The sequence below is a fragment of the Onychostoma macrolepis genome, chromosome 01 (assembly GCF_012432095.1).
Source record: "Onychostoma macrolepis isolate SWU-2019 chromosome 01, ASM1243209v1, whole genome shotgun sequence".
Classification (NCBI taxonomy): domain Eukaryota; kingdom Metazoa; phylum Chordata; class Actinopteri; order Cypriniformes; family Cyprinidae; genus Onychostoma; species Onychostoma macrolepis.
The window spans coordinates 19,378,073-19,398,542 of NC_081155.1; the positions used below are offsets into that span (position 1 = coordinate 19,378,073).

At 38.2% G+C, this 20,470-nt stretch overlaps 1 protein-coding gene across 1 annotated transcript; it reads left to right on the plus strand.

Moving 5' to 3' along the window:
* The first annotated feature begins 2,945 nt into the window (after nucleotides 1-2,945).
* Nucleotides 2,946-20,400, plus strand: LOC131546648 (galactose-specific lectin nattectin-like). Its single transcript, XM_058786822.1, has 10 exons — nucleotides 2,946-2,977; nucleotides 4,031-4,171; nucleotides 4,243-4,318; nucleotides 17,663-17,759; nucleotides 18,795-18,915; nucleotides 19,011-19,083; nucleotides 19,357-19,490; nucleotides 19,570-19,710; nucleotides 19,878-19,992; nucleotides 20,154-20,400. Exons 5-10 carry the CDS (start codon nucleotides 18,913-18,915, stop codon nucleotides 20,255-20,257), a joined length of 570 nt encoding a protein of 189 aa, XP_058642805.1. The 5' UTR covers nucleotides 2,946-2,977; nucleotides 4,031-4,171; nucleotides 4,243-4,318; nucleotides 17,663-17,759; nucleotides 18,795-18,912; the 3' UTR covers nucleotides 20,258-20,400.
* Nucleotides 20,401-20,470: the final 70 nt, after the last annotated feature.

A 20,470-nucleotide genomic window follows, 5' to 3' on the forward strand; every position in this document is an offset into this window, starting at 1 on the left:
CTTGAGCCCACCAGGGTGAAACAGACGGGACTTGAGCCCACCAGGGCGGAGCAGGCGGGACTTGAGCCCACCAGGGCGGAGCAGGCGGGACTTGAGCCCACCAGGGCGGAACAGACGGGACTTGAGCCCACCAGGGCAGAGCAGGCGGGGCAGGAGCCCACCAGTGCGGATTAGACAGGGCCGGAGACCTCCACGGTGGATCAGACAGAGCAGAAGACCACCAGGGCAGATCAGGGGAGCACCACAACGGATCAGGAACCCACAGCAGGGACTGGGACCTAGGGACAACTGAGACACACAAAAAAAAAGAGACAAAACATGCACAGACCCAGCGATAGAGGCAGGGAACATGGGAAGTTTGTAATTAGTCTCCATAGTTGTAACAGGACAGAACGAGAGTTCATTGACGGCCTCCATAGCCGTGACGGGACAGGACGAGAGTTCAGGAACAGCCCTTCTGGCTGCGACAGGACGAGGATTCGTAGATGGCCTCCATAGCCATGACAGGACGAGAGTTCAGGGACGGCCTCCTTGGCCGAAACTGGACAGGACGAGGAATCAAGGACGGCCTCCGTGGCCGTGGCAGAGCAAGACGAGAGTTGGTGAGTGGATACCACTGGCACCTCCGGAGGTTCTGCAGCGGTTGCCGCCACCTCTGGAGGTTCTACAGCGGTAACAGTCTCCTCGACCGCAACTTGACAGACCGAGAGAACATTGCAGGTTCTGGGCTAGAACAAACACGGGGAAAACACAATCCAAAACAGGCAGGGGAAAACTAACAGGGGCTCTGTAGCGTTGCTACGGCTAGGGGAGCGGGAAATGCATACAATACTCGGCAACGAGGGAAACAAAGTCCAGGGTTTATATAAGGTGTGTGATCAGTGTGTGCGTGGGATCAGGTGTGCGTGTGATTAGTGCAATGAGTGATTGGTGACAGCTGTGATCAGTGTTGGATGATGGGAATTGGAGTCCATTGTGATGTGTGGTGTGAAGTCCATGTGGTGAGCGAGTGACCTCTGGTGGAGGGTGAATGGAAGTGCAGACCAGATTTGTGACAGTTTGCTTGAAATGACTAACAAAGACATTTCTAAATGTCTTTTTAGCACATTTATCACTAATACTAAATACATTATTATACATTTAAGCCTCTAAAAAGAATGTACTGTAAGTAAGACAGAGTTTATAGCATACATACTATTTTTGGCAGTTTTGTCATCTAACTGTAATAGTGAAAAATAAATTAGGTGATAAAATGCTTCTTTCAGCATAATGCTGTATAATAAACAGCTTATGATATGAAGCTGCATTTTTAAGGGTGTTTCATGTGTTAGTAACACTGACAGTAAAATGTGACAGTAAAATGTGAGAAATAATGTGAGAGAAAGAGGAGAGGCTGTGAAAATGAAACTAGTATGAATGAATATAGTATGGCTGGATTAAAAATGAAACTAAATTAAATTAAAAATGTGTAAAGTAACCAAGTCTATTAAGCAATCGACTGCAGCAACATGGGCAGCACAGATACTGAGTGGTCACAACTGTTTCTGTAACCACGAGAATGAATGGTTTCATTGTCTGGTGGTGTGGTAAAGTAGTAATTTTTCAGATATTTGTCATTTAACAGATGCCTCTTTCTGAGCAATTTGCAAACTCTCTACAAACATAGTCCCCAGAGTGATACTTAAACACTCTGCTCCCATAAATGCTGCATGCATCTGAAATGGAAACTCCTACAAATGCATATATGTCAGGCACAAAAATAATTGTCTTTAGTAAATGGCACAAAAATAATTGACTTTAGTAAATGTAAATGTCTTACTTAGTCATTTTAAATTCCAAAAGCGGGTTTTCGCTGGCATAGGCTGTTAGTAAGTCTAGCCCTTAATTATAGACAGCGCACCCAAATATGACAAGACAGTCCCTCTTAGATCACATTTTCACAATTAAATAAATATTGAAGTAAATTAATGACTAATAACTAATGAATTGGTTAATGTGTTTGAAAAAATGCATGTTGATCTGCAGTCATTGAAGAAAAATGCATTGCAATGTTGAAAATTCTGCCAAATTTGAACCCATACATTTGTATAAGCTACTATGTAAAGCATAAATAAAATTATATTATTATATTATAGGTGGTATTTTTAAACAGAAATTTTAATGAGTCTGAAATTGTAACACTGGTTAATTAATTTTTAATGGGAGTGTGATAATAATGTTGTTTTTTTCAAAATGTGCGATTTAAATATTACTCACCCTCATGTCGTTCCAAACCCATAAGACCTTCGTTCATCTTTGAAACACAAATTAAGATATTTTTGATGGAATCTGAGAGATATTACCACGATCAACGTACAGAAACGTAGCAAGGACATTGGTAAAATAGTCCATGTGGCATCAGGGGTTCAACTGTAATTTTACGAAGCTACGAGAATACTTTTTGTGAGCAAAGAAAACGGTAATAACATAATTTATTCAGCAATTACTGTCGGGTTTGGAACAACATGACGGTGACTAATTAATGACAGAATTTTTATTTTTGGGTTAACTAACCCTTTAAATATACAATTATGCTGAATTTCAGCCACCCAAGCTATTAAAATACAGTGGATTAAGATGCAAGCACTCTTAATGCAATGCATTGTTTATCAATTACTGCAATTCAACACACATTTTGTTTCACAAAACAAGTCATGAATTTACTTCCATATGATAGATTTTGTAAGTGTGAGTGACAATGAGCGCACGTACTGGTACTACATTTTAACAGGGTTGTGATAAAGAGTGGTCACCCTGAAATATGACTGCCGCCCCCACTAGATCCCCAACATCATTGGGCTAGAGTACTGTCAATCTGACGATGCCTGTATGCCATTGGATCAGAGCGCTGTCAATTGCTGCCTGATTGTTGCATGCTTGCATTTGGAGCACTCATCAACGCCATTAGATCAGTGGGCTCTGTCAGTGCTTTGGCAAGGTAACGCTTTTTTTTTTTTTTTTTGCCATGCAATAAAGCTAAGTTCAAAGGCCAATTTAAAATATTGGTACAGTAAATAAAGTGCACAAAATCAGTATTTTGTTTAGGCAGTATTTGCCATATATTTGTGGCAGTTGATAAATCGTGTAGCGAGATTTGTCCAAAAGGTGTGCGTTTTTGCACCAATGCATTGTTAAAGGATCATCGTGTCATGTAATATTCCCATATAAACTTTAACAGCCAATTAAAAAATATTGGTGTAGTAAAATTTGCTAATTCACGAGATCAATACATCCTTTATTAAACTGCTTTGTCGAGTTTAATACATCCTTATGGAGGTGTCGAAATGCTGATCGATTCATTCACTTTTAGCACAGCACTTAATGGGAGAAGCGTTATACACATAGAGGGCAGAGCGTCACGTTATTTAAAGGGGAAGTTCACGGGTAAATGAGTAGCAAAGGATTAAGTAGCTGTATTGATTACTTTTATGCCACTGATCAGGCTTTTATTTGTAGTTTGGGGCAACAAAGGGTTTTATAGGTTTGACTGAAATAATAATGCAATAACTGACACTTTAAATCAATGTTTCAAGCAACAACAACAAAACAATTGAACAAAAAAAAAAACAGATAAAGACAAAAAATAGCCATTGATAGTATATAAACATGTATCCAAATCCATATGTAATCAAATTAATTTATGTGTGATTTATGTGTAAATTATGTGCAATGTCTTAGCTGGATTGTTACACAGGGCTATACAGGCATCTAGTGGCAACACAATGATATTACAGATAATAAATTGTGCAAAATATTTCTCTTAAAGGGATAGTTCACCCAAAAATGAAAATTATGTCATCATTTACTCACCCTCAAGTAGTTCCAAACCTGTATGAATTAATTTTTTCTGCCGAACACAAAGGAAGATATTTTGAAGAAAGTTTGTAACCAGGCTGTTTTGGGGCACCATTGACTTCCATAGTAGGAAAAAAAAAAAATACTATGGAAGTCAATTGTGCCCCAGAACTGCTCTGTTTCCCACATTCTTCAGAATATGATAAAAAGATAAGATCGAAAGATAAGGATGAGTGTGAGAAGAGGAGGAGTTGTGAAAACAAATGGAAAGATATAAAATTAGGTCAGATAGATCCTGAAAGGACAGATAGACGACAAAAGTGGAAGAACTGCAATGGTAAGTCTTCTTCTGTCTATATACATATAGGTTATGTGGTTATTCCTCTGATTACGTTCCTTCTTTCAAAGGTCAAATCAGGATCTATTAGCGTTCTGTTGATGACTTTCCTTTTTGGGAGTGGAAACTTCTTAAAAATGGAGAGAGGTAACTTTTAATTCATATTACAATATATCTATTTGGTAATTTCATAATTCTACCCATTATTCCTTAATGTACCCCTGATAATAATTACCGGAAAATGCAGATATTGTTGACAAAATACACCTGGGGCCTGTACCATGACTGTGGCTGAACAAACTCAGGGTTACAGGATTAGTTTTGAGTTGACAAAACCAAACCAGTCCAATCCGGCTTTGTTGGTACCATGAAGCTGATCATCAACTTTCTCTGTCAACTCAGGCTTTATCCTGAGTTAAAGGAGCACGTGCACATGAAAGTGTGACATCAGTAATGAGCAGCCAATCACATGCCTTAAAACTATGATTCACTTCTTGTGAGAGAGTCAGTGCGAAGGTTAAAAGATTGAACAATATGAAGAAATTAAACACATTTACACAGCACGATCATGAAACGATCTATCCATGAAAGAGGAAAACTTAAAGATAACATCTTACCATATAAGTGCAAGTAAAAGTTGTAAAGTTAGTTTATAGAGTTGATAATATTTATAGGTATAATAACACTTAAAAATCTAAACTCACATGTAGTTATGTTTAAAGCTATTGATTCTAAAACTTATTTATATTGCACATTATCTATATTATCTATATGTTTACATGATTTGAAATAAAAGCTTAATAATTACTATTAAACTAAACTGGCTTGTGTAATGGATTAAGGGTATATTAATTATATAAATAATATAAAATAAAAATCTGATGATTTTATCTTTAAAAATGTTTTACTATGTAGCGTCCTTTAATTTGGAGTAAGAGAAACTGGAGGAGTGGCTTTATTGCGTCAGAGATGTGTCACTTTGCTTGAAGCTGATTGGTCAAATTTCAGTTTGAGATCTCTAAACCAGAACATAACCTGCCCCGGAGGAGGTTAGCTGTGGAGCGTAAGTTTCAAGGTACCTAAAACCCAGAGTTAACTGAAACTAAACTGAAACTTACCTGGCTAGCCAGCTAAACGGGCTTCAAGGTGAATAATATGTTATACTAACTGCAGTAAGAGATGACCTGCTTTGAGTGTCTGTTGTGAACTTTTCTCTTCTACGAAGCAGAGACCAGGAGACGTTGGGATATCTTTCATCCAGAAGTTACTCTTTATTGAGAACTCGCTGCGCGTCGCTGTAGTCATCCAAGTCTAACTAAAAGCAGTGATACATTGTAGTGTATATACATTTAGGGGGCAGTGCTTAGGAATGGAGACCAAGCACCTGGGTGACGACTTTAAACAAAGCATGCAAATGAGAAAGACAGACCCAATCAACAACACTCGATTGCATTGATAATCCAATCAGTCTAACGATTCATGTCTGGGCCAGGGGGCTCCGAAAGCCATTTGCAGAACAAAAGATTCGAGTCTGGCTCATTTGGCTCATTTCACTTACAATAGGAGAACAGGAACTGGCAGGGACCTCTTGCATCTGATGTAGTGATCTGACTCATGTCACCATTTTTCACCTTAAATGCTAAATACAAGGTATATAACTTCTTCAGTTTGTACACTATTACATTGGAATCTAAATTAAACATTTAAATAAATTTGTAATCCCACAATTCCCCCTTTGAGAGTTCTAATAACTCTCACAAAATACAAATTTAGACACTTAAAAGTTTATTCTTGTAACTTGTGATCGTTACAGGCACATAGCACTTGTTCTGTGTTGATTGTCTGTAATTGCATGCTGACACAGAAACAAAACATGCAATTATGGTCCGTGAAGTTCTTAATAGTCTTTTCTGGTTGGAACTGTCATTTCTCGTGATGGGCGTGAGTCATTTGTTGCATGAAACACTTGATACTAACAGGTTTCGAACCATGAAGAATTATCTTCAGCCATCAGGTGTAATTTTGCTGAAAGATCAAGAATGTCTTGATCATGTTGCTGGATGACTGAAGTTCTCGTATGTGATACTCTGCGTTGTGTATTTTTCTTTGTTCTGTCTTCCGTGACAGTTGGCTCTGCAGTGGGTCTCGTTGTCTTTTAGAGGTTGTGGCTTCATACGCAGGTGAGGAGTTCGGCGTATGGGTCTCAGGACAGCCATCAAGTGGTATCTGCACAGAGGAAGAAAGAAAACAAAAGACAGCAGTATTTGTTCTAAAGACTACAAACATTAGGGTTGTATCCTCTGTTCAATCTCGTCTGCTATTGTTCCTTCTTTCCTATTTCTTAATTCCTGTGACACCTAAAGAACAGTGAGGTGAGGGTGGACTAGTGGATGGGGAAGGCCTATGAGGGGATGTTCACCGCAGGGTTGGCCCCCGAAGCCTGTTGCTCTGGTTCTTCCCTGGGCTCCTCACTGGTCCATGTGTCCTAACCTATCCCTGTAGGTGGAGGAACAACTTTACAGTGTGACACATGAGTCCAAGTTTTCCTTCCTGACACAATACTGCAGCTGCTGTAATCAACATCACTTGATGTGGTCCGTACCACTTAGGCTCTAATGGCTTGTTTCTGAACGACTTTATCATGACCCATTGACCTGGGATGATAGTGTGTCCACCTTCTAGTGGAGTCTGCCAACACGACTCAACTCTCTCTCTGGCACTCTGTACTGCCTTGGTGAGGTTTTCACAGTAAGTGATCAGGGCATCTGAAGCAATGTGAACATCAGCATTTCTAAGATCAATCACACCTGGCATCTGCATAGGACGCCCAGTAATAATTTCATGAGGGCTCAGTCCTACTGATCTGTTAGGTGACGCTCTCATACTACACAGTACTGCGGGCAGTGCTTCAACCCATGGTACTCCTTCCTGATGCATTTTGCTTAGCCTGGTTTTGATTGTTCTGTTTGATCGTTCAACCTGTCCTGATGCTTGTGGCCTATAGGGACAGTGAAGGTTCCACTTAATCTTCAACATTCTAGACACTTCCTTGACTACCTGTCCTGTGAAGTGGCTACCTTGATCTGAGTCAATGCAATCTGGTAATCCCCATCTGGGAATGAAATCAGTAACAAGACATTTAGCAGTATGTGCAGCTGTAGCACGCCCTGTTGGATAAGCTTCTACCCATCTTGAGAATTTGTCTATTACTACCAAAACGTCAGTTTTTCCTTTACAAGGGGGCAATGATATGTAATCAACTTGCAGGTGACGAAATGGCCCTGGTGGAGCTGGGGTATGTGCTGCTGGTGTGGTGGCTGCTGGTACCTCATTATTTTTCTGACATGTTACACATCTCTTGACTGTTTCAGTGGCTATGTTTCTGAATTTTGGATTCCACCATTGATTTGAGAACCTGTGATTCATCGTTGCTGGACCACTGTGACCCAAATTGTGTATTTGTTGAGCCAAATATGGCAACAGTGATTCGGGAGCAACATACTTTCCCCTTTGGTCCAGCAGCGGATGAATCCACAGTGGCTCCTTTGTCTAACCATGTCCATGTTTCATATAGAGGAACGTCTTTATACAGATCAATGATTGATTCCGGAGGTAGAATTGTCTTCTGTGCTGTACTACCTGAACACACTTGTACAGTTGCATAGAAACAAGCCTGTTTAGCCGCTACATCAGCAAGAGCATTACCTTTAGCTTCCGTAGTATTAGTTGTGAGGTGTGCTTTCACTTTGATCACCGCTAATTTCTTTGGGAGTTTCATGGCAAACATTAAATCTTTCACTAATCCAGCATGCTTAATGGGGATCCAGCAGAAGTTAGAAATTGTCTGGTTTGCCAAATAACACCAAAATCATGAATTACCCCAAAAGCATACCTGGAATCTGTGTAGATATTTGCAACTGATCCTGAAGCTAGCGTGCATGCTCTTGTTAAGGCTACTAGTTCTGCAGCTTGAGCTGAAAAATGATCTGAAGTCGACCTGAAGCAACTACTTCAGTGGTGGAAGTTACTGCATATACTGCTCGTCTGTTACCTTCAATAACTTGAGCTGAACCATCAACAAACAACTCCAATTCTGCGTTCTCTATGGGAGTTTCTGCTATTTCACTTGTCGCTGCATATGTAAGCGTAACACAATCATGAGTCATTTCACCTTCACCCTCTAACACAACTTCAGTCATTGCAGACATCATACATGAGGATGGGTTCGTGACTGGTGCACGCTGTATAACAATGTTCGGGGCTGTGAGAGTTGCTAACCAATTTCCCCAACGGGAGGAGGTGACAGAAGTGACTTTTGCTTGATTCATTAGTGCAGACACTGCGTGAGGGCATTTTACATTTACATTCTGACCTAACACCATTCCTGATGAAGCCTGAAGCGCTAGATGAACTGCCTGTACTGCTCTGAGGCATGGGCCCATACCTTGAGCGACTATGTCAAGTTTACCAGAATAGTAATGAATTGGGCGTAAGCTGCCCCATGATCTTGCATTAGACATGCAGTCATAAAGCCTAAGTGTTCATGGACATAAAGCACAAAGGGTCTATCTGATTGGGCAATTCCTAATGCTGGTGCTTGACATAGTGCTCTCTTCAAATCATTAAAAGCTTTGAGATGAATTTCTTCCATACAAACAGTATCTGAATCTTTACCATGGCCTTTCAACAAATCATAGAGAGGCTGCGCAATCGAGGCATAGTCTTCAATCCAAGGTCTACAGTAACCTGCTGTTCCTAAAAATGAGCGGAGTGTTTTAATGGTAGTAGGCGGAGGTATGGCTTTGACTGAAGCCGCTCGATCCTGTGTAATGGATCTATTTCCTGCACCAATTGTTTGACCCAGAAATGTGACTTGCTTTTTAGCAATTTGAGCTTTGTGAAAGCTGCATTTGTGTCCTTTTTTATGCAAATAGTCCAACAATGCTGTCAATTCAATTTGATGTACCTCGTGGTCTGTTGAGGCAAGCAAAATATCATCGACATATTGAATCATAGTGGACTGTTTGACTGGACATTCTGGGTCACACAAATCATGTCTGACAGCCTGATGATATATGGTTGGGGAGTTTTGAAATCCCTGTGGCAATCGTGTCCACTGGTATTGTTCATAGTCAACTGTGAAAGCTAACCATGACTGGCTGTCAGAGTGCAACGGTACAGAAAAGAATCCATTAGACATATCAATTACTGAAAAAATCTTACAATCTAATGGTAAGCCATTACAAATTGTAGATGGATCTGCCACTAGGGGGGTGATTTTATCAATATGTTTATTGGCTACTCTGTAGTCTATTGTAAGTCTCCATGTCCCATTTGATTTCTTGATGGGCCATATGGGTGAATTACATGGACTGTTGGTTTTAACTAGCACTCCTTGCTTCAGCAACTTTTCTACAATAGGTTTGATTCCCTGTATAGCTTCCTTATTAATCGGATATTGTTTGGTGACCGGAGGTGGATTTCCCGTCAATTTAACTGGTTCTACACCTGTTAACAAACCACAATCATCCTTGTCTTTAGCCCAAATTAGATGATTCTGTAAGAAAGCATACTCAGTAGGGATTGCATTATTGGTAGAAACTTGTGCTGAGGAAATTTTTATGCTAGCGGATTCTGAGGACACGTCTAACGTTAGATGTACTTGTCTCAGAAGATCCATGCCTAAAATTGCACCTGTATTTAATGGAGCACATAGCAATTTTGTAGTCAGAGTTTTTGGGCCAAATTGTACCTCTATGGGCGGGGTTTCATACAAAACAGAATCTTCACCTATTACGCCAGTTAAACAAAGTTTGGTTTTCTTGTATGGGATGTTTAAAACTTGTGCCAATTTTGTAGGAATTACTGTACACTCTGCACCTGTATCAAGCAAAAAATCAATCTCTTTCTCTTTTACGCTACCTTTCACAAAAATTCTTTTGTCATTGTGATGGATTACAGGGAAAGGTAGCTACTCACAGCCCCAACAATTAGTTTTTTTCCTGGTCTTGTTGTGCTCTTACAAGAGCCTGTACGAGCTGTCCTAAAGTTTCAGTGGTCACTGGCGGAACTACTTCAGGGTTGTAGGCAGGCTGAGGAGGAGCAGAATTATGCATAGCATTTCTTTTACTATCTTGCAACTTCTTCCTACACTCTTTCTCCCAATGTCCTAATTTTTCACAGTAGTTGCATTTGCCTTCTCTTTTAGACCATCTCTTGTCTTGTTTTGTTGTGTTAAACGTAGCTGCTGCTACTCTCACTTTTGCCTTGACATCAGCATCTCTTTCCCATGTAGCTAACCTGTCTAGGTTACTTCTGAGAGTTCTGTTAGACCAAGTTAGATCTAAGAATGGTAAAGCTTTTCTGTATTCGGCTACAAGGCCATCTGACCAGATACGAACTAGGGGTCCCTTGTCATCTAGCACACTTTCAGGGTCATCAACAATTCCACTGTAAATTACAGCTGACTGACAAAATCTCTCAGTATATTCACTCACAGTTTCTTCTTTCTTTTGCACACAGGTAGTAATTCTAGACCAATCTATTTTGGGTCCCATGATATTCTTTAGAATTTTCAAAACACCTTCTCTCAAATTGCCTTTACTGGCATGTTGTAGTTCAGAAGTAACAGCAGACTCAAAACTGTTGAATTCAGATTCAGTTAGAATTTGTGACATTTACATTTACATTTACATTTAGTCATTTTGCAGACGCTTTTATCCAAAGCGACTTACAATTTGGGGAACACATGAAGCGATTCATCTTGAAGAGGCAATTTGACAAAGGAAGTGCTTGTAACACCAAGTCTCAGGCATTGTTTAAATAAGTACAAGCTAGCAAGGGAAGGAATAAGTAAGGAGAAATAGGTAGGAAACGAACTATTCTTTCCTAGCAACAAGGAATTAATTTAAACATCAGAGCTAAGAATGAGTATTAAAACACTTACGCACTGCCGTCTGTCTCTTCTGGTGACTAATCGCCTTCTCCCGTGACATCAGCTGTGTGACTTCTGTTAACGACATGTCGTAAAGGCGCATTTTACTGGTCAATACTCTTCTAAATTCAGAAAAATGTGTGCGTGCTGAGGGTAAGCTCTGAGACAGTCTCTCTATATCTTTAGGCCCTAGTGTTTTGGCAACAGTTTGTATTTGCACAACAGAAGAGTTGAGAGGAACACTTTCAGTTTCCTCAATGCCTTGAGATCTTCTCCGAGCACCACAAACATTGACCGAATTTACAGGCACATCAATTACTGATTGGAGAGCTACATCTCTTTCAAAGAATGCTTGTAAATCAGGGTAAATTTTATCCGGCTGACTAACTTCCACATCAGTTTTTGCTGCAGCTTTGTTGCGGTTCAATTTCTTAGTCAAAGAGGACACTCTAGCTTGAAGCTCATTGTTCTGTTTCTCTAGCTCTGAGTTACGCTGAGATTGTTGTGTAGCTAGTGCTAAACCAAATTCTCTGTGGCAGCAGATAATGCCTTTCACATTGTTCTTGCGAACACATGCTCCTAATACCTTTTACACTCATCTACAGACCAAGTCTTATCTGGATGGATCTCATATTTCTGAATTAGTTCTTGTCTAACTTTTCAGTGACTATTAGGTTCATTTGCACTCCTAACAGTGATTTGAATTCGCTATCTGACCACAAAGGAGTCGCAAGACCACCCTTTTCTGTTGTTGGAATCAGCCTAGCATTCCTTCTAACCATTTTGTACGTTTCTTCTGTACCACACAAACAAAAACACTAAAACTTCTCTGATCAACAGAGGGTACACTTGTTAACACAGCTTAACTATTGTTAACTTTGTTACCACACAATCAAAACACTAAAACTTCTCTGATCAACAGAGGGTACACTTGTTAACACAGCTTAACTATTGTTAACTTTCCAAATTATCAACACTTCACACTTAACTTCCCTGCCTACAAGAACAGAGGATAAACCAAAATTATTAGCATGAAATGCTAAACTTCTCTGTGAAAAGAGGATAAACCAAAATAACTAGCACGTAAATGCCAATCTTCCCTGCCTACACAGAACAGAGGATAAAACAATATTAGCACTTGATGCTAAACTTCCCTGCCTGGACAGAGGGTAACTTCATCTCTAAAAGTTCATTTTTTTAGAGGAAAACTTAGTTAACCAAACCCTACAGCTGTCTGTTAACTCTTCTCTGACGGCGCAGAGGATAAACAAATTTGTACTGGTCTTAAAGGTTCTTTTGGATTAGAGACAGCACTCACCACAACCTTGGTTGAGAGAAAAATTCAGTCTGGAAATCTTTGTTCAGCTTGAAGTTTTCGCTGGATTCCAAAAGATGCAGTCTGGAAGCAGATCTTTGTTTGAGCTTGAAGTTTTCAATCTGGATTCAGGTGAGGAAGCTGGAACTCTATCCGGGTCACGGCACCATCTGTTGTGAACTTTTCTCTTCTGAAGCAGAGACCAGGAGACGTTGGGATATCTTTCATCCAGAAGTTACTCTTTATTGAGAACTCGCTGCGCGTCGCTGTAGTCATCCAAGTCTAACTAAAAGCAGTGATACATTGTAGTGTATATACATTTAGGGGGCAGTGCTTAGGAATGGAGACCAAGCACCTGGGTGACGACTTTAAACAAAGCATGCAAATGAGAAAGACAGACCCAATCAACAACACTCGATTGCATTGATAATCCAATCAGTCTAACGATTCATGTTTGGGCCAGGGGGCTCCGAAAGCCATTTGCAGAACAAAAGATTCGAGTCTGGCTCATTTGGCTCATTTCACTTACAATAGGAGAACAGGAACTGGCAGGGACCTCTTGCATCTGATGTAGTGATCTGACTCATGTCACCATTTTTCACCTTAAATGCTAAATACAAGGTATATAACTTCTTCAGTTTGTACACTATTACATTGGAATCTAAATTAAACATTTAAATAAATTTGTAATCCCACAGTGGATATCAACAGTGTTAGATTAACAGAGTGATATATTACAAATGCTTTCAAATGGTCAAGACATATACTCATATATCATATTTATGAAATTCTTATAGCTTAAATATGTGATTATGTCATGTAGGTTTTGTTGCTGATCATGTAAACGTCATTGGTCAGTGTCGTATGCCTAAGTCATGTAATAAGCATGGCTTCACTGGTTGGTACGAAGTGGGCAGTCACTGTGTCAAATACTTCAACAGACCTCTCAACTTCACTGACGCCGAGGTATGTCAGAGCACTGCATGCATGCAGTTGTATTTGTAACCGCTAGAGGGCCAGAACAGTAACTGTCTATCTTGGTTGGACCTGCAGGTCTCTGGTGGTTTTCGTTTGACTTGATATCCTTTTTAGGTAAAGAGCATCCATTGACTGTGACATAGTGAAACGAACATACAGGCCAACGTATGTTTTAACTTTAGCTGGCTTTAAATGACCAACTAGTTTTAATTACACATTTTATCATCCTGTAGATCAGCTAAGGATCATTTGTAACGTTTGGAAAGTTTAAACAAATTTATCTTAGCTGTACCTTAATAAATGATTAGGCTATACGTTTAAGCAGTATCATGAACCTTTAACTGTGATATAGCCTATTTAAAGAATACCCATGTGTCAGCAATAAAGCAAAATGAGAGGTGCAAAGAACCAACAATAATGATTAAGTTTGAAAGAGAAGGTGAAAAACCACCAACTACAGCAACAACAAACAATTTATTACAAAAGGCTGGGAGGAAGATTGCAGTTCCCCAAGTAGTCCTATAGTCGAGGTTGGCTGTTCCCGGCCCAGTCGGTATGGAGAATGTTCACTAACAGGTCACTCGATTTGATTCGATCTCGATTTTTTGATTACATTCAGTGAATATAGTTTTAATACAAAAGCTACTGATATAACATCAGTTTACAAATGGTGAATTAATAAAAAGAAATTAAGAACCACAGGCCTGTATTTTAAACCTATTCTTTTTTTGTATAAGGTCCTTTCTTAAACAATAATAGGGCCCTATAAAATGTTCTTAATTTTTTTGGTAATCAGATGAAGGCATAAAACATTAATTTATTCTAATCAAATGAAAACCCTTTTATTTTTTGGCAAACAAAGTGCTGCACAACAGAGGTTTACTGTTAAAATTAAAAAGAAAACAAATAAGATTATTCCTTTAAAAATAAAGATTTATTCATATTTATTAGTAGTAGTAAGAGCATTGCTCTCAACTTTAAACTAAACTTTTGACAGGTTGCCGTGAGGAACTTGCAGCTGCTGTGTATCATGTGATATGACGTTAGTTTTCTCAAATTAAACTGTAAAATGCTAATGAAATGATTCTCAGAGCAGCATTGTGTTAATATCATCATATAGTGAGATGGCAGAAGATGAAAACACCTGAGCGTTGTCCGCGCTTTAGTATGTGTGTAGTAAACAAAACAGTGCGTCGCTCCATCCGCCATTCATTCATTCATTCATTTATTCATTGCAGAAATCATGGCGCCTTATGCTTGATATCAAATGCTTCCACAGATTTATAGTATAAGTATAGCATTTCACCTAAGCATTACAAGCCACGCGTATGGCTTTGTTCTTGGTTCTCATCAACAGTATCTCTGTCATGATAAGCACTGAATGAATGACCAGTGTTGCCAACTAATTTTCAGAGAAAGTTGCTAAAGGAAGGTCGATTTGTTGCTAAAAGTTGCTAAATGACGTTATGATGTTATTGTGTGATGACGTCATTGCATAATCACGACGCGAAATTGTGTCACAACATTAAATCTCAGCAAAAAAAATTCATAAATAAATAAATTATATATACAGGTGCTGGTCATATAATTAGAATATCATCAAAAAGTTGATTTATTTCACTAATTCCATTCAAAAAGTGAAACTTGTATATTGTATTCATTCATTACACACAGACTGATATATTTCAAATGTTTATTTCTTTTAATTTTTATGATTAGAGCTTACAGCTCATGAAAGTCAAAAATCAGTATCTCAAAATATTAGAATATTTACATTTGAGTTTGAATAAATGACCATCCCTACAGTATAAATTCTGGGTATCTCTTGTTCTTTGAAACCACAATAATGGGGAAGACTGCTGACTTGGCAATGATCCAGAAGACGAACATTGAGGCCCTCCACAAAGAGGGTAAGTCACAGAAGGTCATTACTGAAAGGTGTGGCTGTTTACAGAGTGCTGTATCAAAGCATATTAAATGCAAAGTTGACTGGAAGGAATAATTTGGGTAGGAAAAGGTGCACAAGCAACAGGGATGACCGCAAGCTTGAGAATACAGTCAAGCAAAGCCGATTCAAACACTTGGGAGAGCTTCACAAGGAGAGAACTGAAGCTGGAGTCAGTGCATCAAGAGTCACCACGCTCAGACGTCTTCAGGAAAAGGGCTACCAAGCCACTTCTGAACCAGAGACAATGTCAGAAGCGTCTTACCTGGGCTGTGGAGAAAAAGAACTGGACTGTTGCTCAGTGGTCCAAAGTCCTCTTTTCAGATGAAAGTAAATTTTGCATTTCATTTGGAAATCAAGGTCCCAGAGTCTGAAGGAAGAGTGGAGAGGCACAGAATCCATGTTGCTTGAAGTCCAGTGTGAAGTTTCCACAGTCAGTGATGATTTGGGCTGCCATGTCATCTGCTGGTGTTGGTCCACTGTGTTTTCTGATGTCCACAGTCAACACAGCCATCTACCAGGAAATTTTAGAGCACTTCATGCTTCCTTCTGTTGACAAGCTTTATGGAGATGCTGATTTCATTTTCCAGCAGGACTTGGCACCTGCCCACACTGCCAAAGGTACCAAAAGCTGGTTCAATGACCATAGTGTTACTGTGCTTGATTGGCCAGCAAACTCGCCTCACCTGAACCCCATAGAGAATCTATGGGGTATTGTCAAGAGGAAGATGAGAGACACCAGACCCAACAATGCAGAAGAGCTGAAGGCCACTATCAGAGCAACCTGGGCTCTCATAACACCTGAGCAGTGCCACAGACTGATCGACTCCATGCCACGCCGCATTGCTGCAGTTATTCAGGCAAAAGGAGCCCCAACTAAGTATTGAGTGCTGTACATGCTCATACTTTTCATTTTCATACTTTTCAGTTGGCCAAGATTTCTAAAAATCCTTTCTTTGTATTGGTCTTAAGTAATATTCTAATATTTTGAGATACTGATTTTTGACTTTCATGAGCTGTAAGCTCTAATGATCAAAATTAAAAGAAATAAACGGTCACACTTTATATTAGGTGGCCTTAACTACTATGTACTTACATCAAAAAATAAGTACAATGTACTTATTGTGTTCATAATGTATTGAAAAACACATTTGCTGCTATTGAGGTGGGATACGGGTAAGGTTAGGGACAGGTTTGGTGCTATGGGTAGGTTTAAGGGTGGGTTAAGGTGAAAGTGATGGGTCAACAGTGTAATTATAAATGTAATTACAGAAATTAATTACAGATGTAATTACATATAGGTGTTTTTAAAAATATAAGTACAATGTAAAAGCATGTATGTACACAATAAGTGCATTGTACCAAATGATTAATTTAAATGTAAGTACATAGTAGTTAAGGCCACCTAATATAAAGTGGGACCAATAAACATTTGAAATATATCAGTCTGTGTGTAATGAATGAATATAATATACAAGTTTCACTTTTTGAATGGAATTAGTGAAATAAATCAACTTTTTGATGATATTCTAATTATATGACCAGCACCTGTATATATATATATATATATATATTAATTTAGATTTGTTTGTAAAATAATATGCATAATATAATATTAAAGTATAAATAACTGTATTTTTAAATGCATTGAATTACTGAATAGCCTACTTACACATTTTTGAATGATAACAATTTAAGTTTTTTTTTAATAGCTATAGTAAACTAGTAATACTACTCATTCTCAACAATTATGCTTTAAGCAGTGTATTAGGCTAGTAGTTCGTGTGCTACACTCTAAGAAAAGCCTGTAAGAATAGGACACAACCTATTATGTTAATATGAAAGAATTTTCCGTATTGGTTTTTTACCTGCATTTTAAATTATACATTGTGTTTTCGGGTTACAGGGTACAATGGATAATGGATAATGTCCTGGAAAATTACTAGTATCTTTTCCATTTTTCTTATAGTGTACTACTGATCAACAATTGCAGGTACAAGCTAGAAGCTACTAACAAAGTGTATCATAAATGAACAATTATTAAATTATTATTATTATTATTATTATTATTAAATTGAACAACTGCAAATAGCAGCTAACATAATTCACGTAATGTCTGTACTGCTAGGCATCTTTGGTTTCCTCTTTTTGTGTAATTTGGACAGCAGGGTTGTTGTTTTTTTGTCACTTATCAAAAGTTGCTAAAAGTTGCCAAATAAATTTTAAAAATTGTTAAATTTGTTGCTGGGTGCTTTTGGAAGAAAACGTTTCTAGGGTAGTCTGAAAACGATTAATCGAAAAATCATTTTTTTTCCCCAGCCCTAGTCGAAACACCCAAGGACGTCTGATGGCATCGGCTCCTCCTAGCCAAGGCTACACTCTTGCATGGTGAATGTAAGACAAGCATCTCTTAGATGTAAGTAATCTTGCATAAAACAAACAAAACTCTATTTTTGACAGTTATGTTTTAGCTATAATAGTGAATGGGAAATTAGAAGAAGTAATGCTTCATGCAACCTAATGCATTATGTTCTAATACAAGTAGTTTTGTTTTATCATGAGGCATCATCAGGCCAGCTTTAAGGGGTTTTTTATGTGTGATGAAGAACAGAACGAGATGTGAGAGAAATAGGAGGAGGGATTGTGAAAATTAAAGTGGTACAAAGACTGGCACATGAATTTAATTAAAATTAGGTGACAAACCGATTCAGGTTGACAACTGTTGCTGGTAGTGTCAAGCGGGCTCACAGCTGTATCTTCAACCACAAGACCTATTGGTTTCACTATCTTGTAGTAGACTTTTCAGATGCTTGTCATTTACCAGATTGCCTCTCTCTCTCTCTATATAATTATTAATACTTCGTGTATTAATATTGTAGTAGGGTATGTTGTTTTGATTGTTGTTGTTGTTTGTTTTGTGTTATGTTTTTGGATTCTTGTGTAATAGGAACCCCTTGAAAACGAGATGATGCATCTCAAGGGGTTTATCCCAAAGACTAAAATTTGTTGCAATTGTAGCCTGTTTTCCAATCACAATACTGATATGATGGGGAAAAGATAAAAGAGAAGGGTCATGGAAATATTGGAAATAAGATGCAGATCTATTTCTTGCTTGGTTTGAACCATTACTTTAAGTTAAAAGTGCACAATGACTCAGATTGTAATGAGAAGAGTGCAGAGGGAATGAAATCCTTTAATGTCATGATCATATAATAAAACAAGTAATGATGTTTCAATCCACCAGGACACAGTCTCTCTTCTCATTCTTTCCTTCAATTGTTTATTCATTGAAATTTGAATGCATAGGTTTATCTGTGTAAACGGTTCACACAAAAAACTATTATTTTTTTCTTAATTATATTAAATATATTTATGTTGAAAAGCTTCAGTCACTAGATGTGTGACACTGTTTCCTGTGTGATGAATAAATAAACTGTTCTTCACCCTTAAGACAGTAAGACTGAGAGAAGAGGAGGAGATGTGAAATTGAATGGAAACGTATAAAATAAGGTGAGACAGTTGCAAGATTATTGTGAGGACAGACAGACGACAGAAGCTGATGAACTGCAATGGCAAGTCTTTGTATCCTATATATATGTATATATATATATATATATATATATATATAAAATTTGTGGTTATTAATCATATTCCACTTCTTTTACAGGTCAAATCAGGATCTATTATTCTGTTGGTGACTCTCCTTTTTGGGAGTGGAAGCTTCTTAAGAATGGAGAGAGGTAAAGTTTAACTCATACTAAAATATATTTAGGGTGAATTTTCATAATTTTATCCATTACTTCATGCACATTTCTTAATGAGCCCCTGGTAAAGGTAAACCGGATGTTGTGCATATGGTTATTTGTTGAGATGACTAGCTTTGAGTATTGACAGTATTAGTAGATTAACAGAGTGATAAATTAAAAGTTTATCTTTTAAAGAGTCAAGAATTACTACCCACATATCATATTTATAAAATTTTTTGACCTCAAATATGTGATTCTGTCATTTAGAGTTTCTTACAAATGTCACTGCGCAGTGTCCTATGCCTAAACCGTGTAATGTGTATGGCTTCACTGACTGGTACAAAGTTGGCAGTCACTGTGTCAAATACTTCAACAGACCTCTCAACTTCACTGAAGCCGAGGTAGGTTTTTTGTCAATGCAATGTGAAAAAAATCAATGTAATATGTAGTCATTAAATGTTCTTCTTTGTTCATATCCAGTTCAGCTGTAGGACCAAAGCCCCTGGTGCACACCTGGTGTCGGTGCATCATCGAAAGCATAATGATTACTTGCTCTCCATCGTGAAAAAATTAAACCCAAAAAACCTGCGCATCTGGCTTGGAGCATTTGAATTTTTTAAGGTAAAAAAAAGACAGAAATGCGCAGGCGTTTACAAATAGGGAGAGCCAAGAGAAATTACTGATTTTATGTTTTTTCGTGGTTTTCTATGACATGCACGCACAATAGTTTCTCACTTTTTTGTCTTTCTTTTTTTTTCTTTTTTAAAATCTCCTTCTCATTCTCTCAGTCTGGTAAAATGTTTTGGATTGATGGATCCTTCTGGGATTTTCAAATTTGGACAAGTGGTGAACCCAACCATATGTACACTAGCACAGAGGAATGTGTGGAGATGAACTGGAAAGGTAAGAACCGAGAGACACTAATGGGTTATAGGATAATCACATTCCATTTTAAGTATATGTTTTGCTAAATGATTTATTCCAGTGATGCTGTGAGGAATATATTGTAAGACACACTGCAGAAGGTAGAATAATGTCTTCATTTCACTGTCCCTCATTTTCAGAGATTGGCAAATGGAATGACGACTCTTGTCATGTCAAGAAAAACTACATCTGTGCCTTCAAACAAAAGGCTAACTTGAAACCAGGCTCTGAGGAGATGGAGTAGTTTTATCTGGGTATCGTTCCATAAAACTTTCTGAATAAAATGATTTTCTCTGCTTCAACAAAAAAACTTACAATAAAAATAAATAAAATAAAAAAACAATTCTTCAGATAGCTTTAAAATGCTAATAAAGAATGTTTGCAATCAAAATTATCAGCTGATTTTCTTTTCTTAATTGTTTATCTGATTATGACTGACTGTAATGACTACACTCTT

Bases quoted from the DNA above. Each gene is read 5' to 3' on its own strand.
- LOC131546648 (XM_058786822.1), top strand. The intron at 19,084-19,356 runs GTAAAGTTTAAC...TCTGTCATTTAG, and splicing joins CTTCTTAAGAATGGAGAGAG to AGTTTCTTACAAATGTCACT. The intron at 19,993-20,153 runs GTAAGAACCGAG...CCTCATTTTCAG, and splicing joins TGTGGAGATGAACTGGAAAG to AGATTGGCAAATGGAATGAC.